At 38.4% G+C, this 8,997-nt stretch overlaps 1 protein-coding gene across 1 annotated transcript; it reads left to right on the top strand.

Moving 5' to 3' along the window:
* Window positions 1-373: 373 nt before the first annotated feature.
* On the top strand, window positions 374-1,147 carry LOC114927743 (uncharacterized). Its single transcript, XM_029298671.1, has one exon. The coding sequence runs from the start codon at window positions 374-376 to the stop codon at window positions 1,145-1,147; it is 774 nt and encodes a 257-aa protein (XP_029154504.1).
* Window positions 1,148-8,997: the final 7,850 nt, after the last annotated feature.

The following is an 8,997-nucleotide window of genomic DNA, read 5'->3' as shown; positions in this document are numbered from 1 at the left end:
AACATTGCTAGTCGCCATTGCACAGGACAGAAACTCGAACATCCTCCCCGTGGCATTTGCATTAGTTGAGGGTGAGAATGCTGAGTCATGGTCTTTCTTTCTTTCCCACATCCGAGAGCACATGACACCTCAGCCGGGTCTGTTAGTTATTTCAGATAGGCATAACGGCATCAAGGCAGCCCTTGAGGCTCCGGATGGGGGATGGCTACCCCCGGCTGCGTACCGGGCGTTCTGCATTTGACACGTTGTAGCGAATTTTGCCTTGACGTTCAAAGGAAAAGATGCCCGGAGGCTTCTTGTTAACGCCGCATATGCGAAGACCGAAGTGGAGTTCGACTACTGGTTTGACATTCTCCGCTCTGAGAATCCGGCAATGTGTGACTGGGCGAACCGAATCGAGTATTCGTTGTGGACACAGTACTGTGATGAGGGTCGGAGATTCGGGCACATGACAACTAATATTTCGGAATGTGTCAACTCAATCCTGAAGGGGGTAAGAAACCTCCCTGTTTGCTCGCTGGTGAAGGCCACATACGGAAGGCTAGCAGAGCTATTTGTCCGTAAGGGTAGGGAGGCAGAGGCTCAGATGGGTACTGGACAACAATTCAGTCAATACCTAGTAAAGTATATCGAGGCCAACCTGAAGACAGCCAGGTGCTTCACGGTTACTGTTTACGACAGGGATAACTCGGAGTACACCGTTGCTGAGACGACTCCGACAGGTTCATTCTCTCTTGGTACGTACAGGGTCTCATTAGGGTCTAAGACTTGTGATTGTGGATACTTCCAAGCACTTCATTTTCCCTGTCCGCACGCACTGGCATGCTGTGCTTATTCACGACTTACATGGCAGCCTTACGTCCATGAGGTCTATCGCCTTAGTTCCGTTTTCGGTGTCTATCAGATGGGATTTACACCTCCCATTCCAGAGGGTTTCTGGCCACCTTATGCCGGGCCTACCGTTATACCGGATCCGAGTATGAGGCGTGCGAGGGAGGGTCGTCCTAGATCCACAAGAATTCGCACCAACATGGATGAAACAGATCCGAACCGGCCAAAGAGATGTGGCCTCTGCAGGCAGCTAGGTCACACCAGGCGTAGTTGTCCACAAGCCGTAGGCCCCAGCGGGACTGCTGGAAATCAGTAGGAGATTTGCTATGTCTGTGTTTATTTGTTAATGTATTAGCACTTGTCTTCTAATTGTTTTTATTTGTTAATGTATTAGCACTTGTCTGGAACTAAGTTGTTTCCTATGTGTAATGAAACTTGTTATTCGTACCAAATATTTCTGTTGAATGTCTTTTAAATGATTGAAATTTATATCTAAAACAAACAACATTATATCATGGGATGACTGATAACGAATAACATAACATCAAACTATAAATCATAACATAAAAGTAGAAGACATCAAAGTAAATGACATAACAAAACATCAAAGTACATAACATAATATCAAATAACATAATAACAAAGTACATACCATAACAATGATAACCAACCAACAAGGTACACAATATAAATATAACAACATGACATACACCACTATCCATGAATCATCTAAATAGGTGCGATCCAGTGCCGCAACGGCGTGGCACCCGTGTCCGGTAACCCCTACGTATAAGTGGCTCCTCATCCTCAATCGACTCGTCGCTGTCATCCGGAACTGGCTGTCTTGGGGTCATAGGCGCAACATGCACGGGTCTGAATGATGACGGGCCGGCAACTGAGTGTGATCCAATACTCTGGGCCAATGTTGGGGTCCCACTCATGGCAAAAGGATGCGCAGGAGCTATCGTGGCAGGCTCGTTCAGATCTACATCCAGGGGTGCTTGTGTCCCTGTCGTCTGAACCCGTCCGGCTGCAGTCTCATCCTCCTGCATGATGGTCCGGATATCATCAAGGAAATGCGGTCCACTGAACTCGGCCACAATGCCATCACTAGCAAGTAAGTCTCCAAACATCGAGCCAGGACTCACCCATGGAGTACTCTCCTAAAAGGTATGATCATCACCGGGAACACCTACGAAATAATCTCCAAGACCTCCACCACCAAGCCCAGCATCAGTGTGACTCGTGGGATCTCCCATACCAGATCCATGGGACCCACCATCATGCCCGCCCTGATGGGCCCTATCAACCCCCGCAACATCACCTCCCCCAGGCATCTGGGCACCCTGTCTAGCAGCACCCACCCTCCTCCTGCCTCCACGACCACGAACTCTCCCCCCACCCCTAACTGGGACGTCTCTGGCATCCATAGCCCGATCTACCCAGTTCCACTCACGCTGGCTACGACGTGTCCCAACTCGTGCTCTCCGCTCAATACGACGTCTGTCAGGAACATCCTCGACCCGGTCCATATCTGGAAGTCGGCCTGCACCCCTCTGCGTCGCCTCATCTGGAATAGGAATACCTCTCGGATCCCCCAATAACATCTCCAACGACAGAAACCTCTTTCCGTGCTGATACCACCATGTCAAGAAATCATGTGACGGACCGGGGTCGGGCACGATGTCAAACTGTAGAACGTGCTCCGCACGCTCCTGCCAGTGAAGATGCCAGTCAGCGTACTGTGCCGGGAACCAACGGTCACCTCCCCTCCCGTCCTTCGACATCAGGAAGTCGATGTTCAGGGCGGGAGACGGTATGGGCTGAACGCCACCAAACTGAGGTAAAACTCTGTCAACCTGATGCCACTCGACAACCGCAAAATAAATCAGGGACGTCCTGCACCGCCATAACATCGTATGCCGAGGCTCCAAGACCTCCGGATGGACAACCTGGATGACGTCGAGTGCGCTATAAGGCATCCATATGAACTGAAAAAATCAACATAAAAACGTTTGTACACTTATGTTAGACAATATAAACTGAAACAACGACTTCAGATACACATATGTTCTGCGTACTTACCTGCCGAGGCTGTAACAAGTCGATCTTCATGCGAGCCATCTGTACCCGAGGTCCCTTGTTGCTAATCCCAGGATTGTAACCAGACCATCTGCGTAGGAGAAACATAAAAATTGGTTGCATAATCGAAAATAAATACAAGAAAAATATATAGTACAAAACAATAACGGTACCTCGAGGCAAGGGGCCAGCTAATCTCCTCATACCCAGATGGTCTAAGAGTGGGAAACCTCCAGAAGATCCAAGACTGTAGTAACTGTAAAGGGCCAGCTAACTTCACCACATGTCTGTTGGCGACTTGGCACATGCACCTGTACAACCATGCTAGTGCCGCCGACCCCCAACTGTAGCGACCCATCTCCTCAAGCCGAGCAACATAAGGTAGCCATCTGATGTGTATACGATTGCCGGACTTGTCGGCAAACAGCTGCGTGCCCAATAACATCATGATATAGGCCCGGGCAAAGCGCCTAACCGTCTCCTCATCAGCCCCGTCTGGACACTCTGCAAATGTCTCCTGAAACCAGGTGCAGTTGACTGCGAATTTCTGCACCTGGTTCTCGGGAGGTAAAACACCGAGCAACTCATGGAACCACTGCCAAGCAGGTCGACCACCCTCAATGTAAAGGTGGAAGTCTGTCAGGCAACCACTAACGTAATCTCCGTCGACTGGCAACCCCAGCTGGTATGCGACGTCCTGAAGCGTGATGGTGCACTCTTCAAACGGCATGTGGAAGGTGTGCGTCTCAGGCCGCCACCTCTCGACGAATGCGCTGACTAGGGGCTCGTCTAGTCGGAACCATCTGTCGTTCAGTCTCGCAAGATGGTACAATCCGGCCATCTGCAAGTACGGAACGTACCTCTCATCAAGACGCATCCCCTGCTGCCGCCTAACGCTGGATATGCAACGACGAGGCTGGCCAGTACATAAACCGCATAATTAGAACAGATGCAGAAACCACTAACATATTCAATATATTTCATATGGAACCAGAAAATAAATCGTGATGGGTAAAAGATATATGAAACAAACGACCAACATTTTATACACAAACCGCTCACTCAAACCACATGCAAATAACATTAACAAAAACATATGCATTTTCACATTTATCGTAAACCACTACCCTTAACCGCTAACCATCAGTAAAATCACTATCCAAAACCGTTAACAAAAACCGAGTACAAAAATCACTAACAAAAACCACTGACCTAACCCGCTTGCTTAAACTACTAACACTTAAATAAACCGCTATAAAAAACCATTAACAAAACCCACTACCATACATCACCAACTCAAACCACGCCCCTAAACCGCTAACCATCACTAAAACCACTATCCAAAACCATTAACACAAACCGCTTACAAAAAACAATTTCAAATACCACTAACAAAAATCACTGGCCTAAACCGCTTGCTTAAACCGCTAACGCTAAAATAAACCGCTATAAAAAACCATTAACAAAAACCACTAGCCTACACCACTATCCTAAACCGCTATCCTAAACCACTCACAGTAACATAAACCATTATCAAAAACCATTAACAAATACCGTTATCATAAACCGCTTTCATAAGCCACTAACCTCGTCGTTGATCACACCGGCGATATGAGCAACTCCATCCAAACGATAAAGCCTTCCCGGATCGTCCCCCATCGACAAAAAAAGCCGCTCTCCTCTTACTCGTACCGGACGTGGGTCTTTTTCTCTGGGATTTGGTGGGGTTGGAGAATGAGAAAGTGATTCGAATGAACTTGGTTCGAACTCCTTTTATAGCCGAAACCCTTGTAATTCGAATCAACTTGATTCGAATTACTATGCGAACCAATTTTCACCTAATTCGAATCAACTAGATTCGAACCCCTCTAAAGTGCAAACCTCCTAGTAATTCGAATTAACAAAACTCGAATTACCTAAGTACAATTCGAAACGAGTTGTTTTGAATTACTTCGTCGTCTTGCATGTGTATAATTCGAGTCATATCAATTCGAATTACGTTAATTCGTTGCATGCACATAATTCGAATTATATCAATTCGAATTACTTGAGAGTATAATTCGAATCTTATTGATTCGAATTATACAATAATTCGTCCTGGTGGATTCAGGTATGGATTTTTGATTTGACTGATTTGGGTAATTACGAACTCTCCTAAGCTTATTTGGATTTTTTACCCTTTTTATTAGGACAATTGAATATTGTTTCCTTATAATTATTGGTAATTGGCTCCTTCGTTCTGATTGATTGTTATTAATGAGATGGCCGGTGCTTATCCGAACTACATACAAGATTGTTAAATAATTTACTAATACTTCTATATGGCGGATAAAACTCATTTAAAAAAGTACAAATACTAAGTAAGTGCCCGAAAAATTTTAAAAATCACAAAAATAAAAAAACTGTGATCTACAAAATATACTTAAAAATTTATATCACTAATAAAAATAACCAAATGCATAAAAATAACAAATAAATTTTTGAAAAATTTAAAAATACAATAAAATAATCAAATATTAAATATATATTCTTTAACAGCACATTAAAAATCAGATTTTGATATTATTTTTGTAAATATAATTAAAAAAATTTTATTTTTAAAATTTAATAATTGTACGCAATAAATCTTTTTATTATTTTTTTTGTAAAAGAAAAAAATATTTTTAAAATAAAATATTTAAAAATTAAATTTTATTCTAAATTTTTTACATTCACCTTCTATATAATATTTAAATATAAAAATTTAGATTAAATAAACAAATTATTGTCAAATATAAAATGGTCGTTTATCTCTCATAAAAAAATATTTTAGATAAACTATCAAAATAGTTGCATGTGCCTATTGAGAAAAAAGAGAAGCTGAGGAGCTACTATTACTACTAGGCTTTTTTCCTTTTCTTCTTTCTTTGTTTTACTGGCATTAGGATATTTTCTTTTAGGCTATTTTAATTAATTAAAAATATAGAGTTAATAGTAAAATTAGTCTTTAAAAAATTGTTCTATCATTATTTTTGTCTTTGAATAATCTTTTTAATCAAATTAAGTCTCTAAAAATTTAATATTAATCTCGTCTGTCCTTCTATTTCTAGACTAACCGTTTCTATCAACAATTAGTCAATTATACATGTGGAGTGTTAATTAACACGTATGTTAACAACTGTGTGCTCAAATAAAAACTGATAAAATATGTTTATTATATTACATCAAAATATATAATCTCTGACCGCATTTATATAATCCTTAATCACGAAATCTACAGAGACATTAATCTATTTTGTTGAATGGTGTTACAGTGGTGCAAAATATCTCCTCAACTCCTATTAACACTTTTGTGTTGTCCAATTCATCATAATTTTTTTTATCCACTATCTTTATTTTTTGAACTTTTCACCATAACAAAAAATAAATGTCATGGAATAATCCTCCATCTACAAATAAAAAATGATAATAGTCAATCACACAATGCACTCTATTTTTTGTTACCTTTATTTTTGTAAACAATTTATTCAGAATTCAGCAATAAAATTCCAAAACCCCCAATCATTGCCTTAATCAATAAAGTACACCATCTCAGCAAATTCTACCCTTTAGATGAACTAAACAAAATAACAATTTCATCTATCCTTCTAAAATTGCCTCCCAATCAACATTCAACCTTTAACTCCCAACAGTAACACATTCAGTAGACTAAAAAAAATAGAAAAAAAGGAAAGAAAAATTGACGCAGTAAGAATTGGTAACAACACTAAATCTAACAACATTGCCACCCTTTTAATTTATTCGTTTTGTAATACCTGTCCTAACCCTTTGTGATGAATACACCGTTAGGTCTCTTCGAATTCCATCTAAGTTTTATCATGCAAAAAAATATGCTAGGATATTTAACCTTGACTTTATCAAGCTTAGATGGAAAAATCTTCGCTGCAAATTTGGGTGGCAGTAGTTGAGATTATTACATATAAAGGAAAAATTATTAAGTACATAGTATAAGATGAAATGAAGAATGAGATTATTAAACCAATTTTTTTTTTAAAAAAAAATTCATCAGAGTACATACATACCATTGCATAATGGTCAGCTCAGCTTGATAAAATGTAACAACTAACAACCTTAACAATAGAATAAATTAAAGGAATTGCATCTAATAGAATCGAGGAAAAAGTGTTACCTGACAGAAGATTTGAATCATTTTTCACAGCTGTTACTTTCAACTAGTCCAATGAAACATGCATGCCTTCTAAAAATGCCACATTATACTCATTAACTACCTCTACGGATAGAGTAAAATGAGATATGTTTACATTAGGGTGTGTTTTGGGTACATCTTGATTGGTAAAATCTCCCCCAAAAGTGGTCATGACATTATTAGAGCATTCGAAAGTCTGCATGAAAGGGAGTTGATTGCACACAGTTGAAGACATGAATAACAGAATAAGTGATTTCCAAAAGAAGGCTGGTCTAGTGATATGGTAAAATAATTAGGAGGTTGCATTTGACATGGAAGGGGTTCATTACTTGAAGGCACATATGGGCCACCATCACTTAATGGAGATGCATGCCAAGTCGATTCGACATTGATGTCATTGCCAAAAAAGTTCTTATTCTCCAATAAAGATCATTTTAAGGCAACCACTATGGTAGAGATGATGACTCTCCAAGAGCTGTTTATAATCTTGAACTATGAAGGTAGCACGATCCCTTTTTGAATTGTTATTTGCATGACATTAGCATTAGCATCTATGAAGACCAAATAGTTGGATATAACGTCCCTAAAACTCCTATAGAACAATGCAGGGATCTCTCCAACTTCTTAAATTTATAGGATGAAATACATAAAATATAATAATATTAAAAATAAATCACAGTGACACAGAATAGATTGAAAGATAAATTATAAAATAGAAAAGAATTACAAGCGTAATGTGATATGAAATTAGGGAGCGTATATAACCATATCAGAATTAATTCTTTGAGACCGCGCCTACCACGGCGGCGCAATGGTGGCCTAGAGATCCAGACCAACAAGAGCAGTCACGCTCTGTGCAGCGTCGCCGATGATTACTTCCTCCGTACTTCCGGTGATCGGAGTTTCTTCGTCTTCTTTGTGTTTGGTGACTTTTTGTTTCTTTTGAGTGAAAGGAGAAGACCACAGCAACCAAGCGCGGTCGCAATCTGTTATGTGTCACCGGTGATTTATTTCCTTTTGTGTTTCGTTTGTTTTCAGTGGAAGGAGAAAAGTGGTGAATAATAGACTAATAGGAGACAAAATAGAAAATGACGTCGTTTCTAACCATAACGTCCTAAACCACAAAATGACTTCATATTTATCACTACTGAATTGTTACTTAATACTATACATGAAAAATAGTTAACGGAATGGGTTAAATATTTGACCAAAGAATTAACGAAATTAATATTAAATTTTTAAGAGATTAATTTGATTAAGAAAAATATTTAGAGACAAAAATGACAATTGAAAAGTCTTTCGACAACCAAATTTGACCATTAATCCTAAAAATATAAGAACAACAAGAAAAAAGAAAAAATTACCTTTTCGATAAAGAACCCTACTTTCACTATCATTACCATAACCATGTTTATTTAATACATGTTTTTTAATTATTAAATAAAACTTTAAAAATCAGTTAATGAATAATTCTATTGGCTATTGCCTCCTATTATTACTAGAATTCTAATATAGCATAAAATTGATAGTTAAAAGTTAAAGAGTTATTTAAAAAAAAAATCTAAATTTTTTTTGAGATATTTTTTAGTAACTAAAATTTAATATATATAATCAGTTAAATTATAGTTCAAAATTTTGTTATTATTTTTTTGGTTAAATTAATTATTTTTTTATCAAAAATAAAAAGACTCAAACCTACGATCTCTATATGAATATAAAAAAATTATACCGTTTAAGTTACAGTTTGTTGGCTTTGGTCAAATTAATTTATCTGACCTAATTTTAACAAAAATAATATAATTTTATCGATTATACATATATATAAAATTTTAATTATTAAAAATTATCTTTAAAAATAAATGTTTTAAATATCTTTATCCGATAATTTTTCTAAAAGT

This window comes from Arachis hypogaea, chromosome 5 (genome assembly GCF_003086295.3).
Source record: "Arachis hypogaea cultivar Tifrunner chromosome 5, arahy.Tifrunner.gnm2.J5K5, whole genome shotgun sequence".
Taxonomy (NCBI): Eukaryota; Viridiplantae; Streptophyta; class Magnoliopsida; order Fabales; family Fabaceae; genus Arachis; species Arachis hypogaea.
The sequence above is the reverse complement of the archived record's forward strand: the minus strand, read 5'-3'. Positions and strand labels throughout refer to the sequence as shown.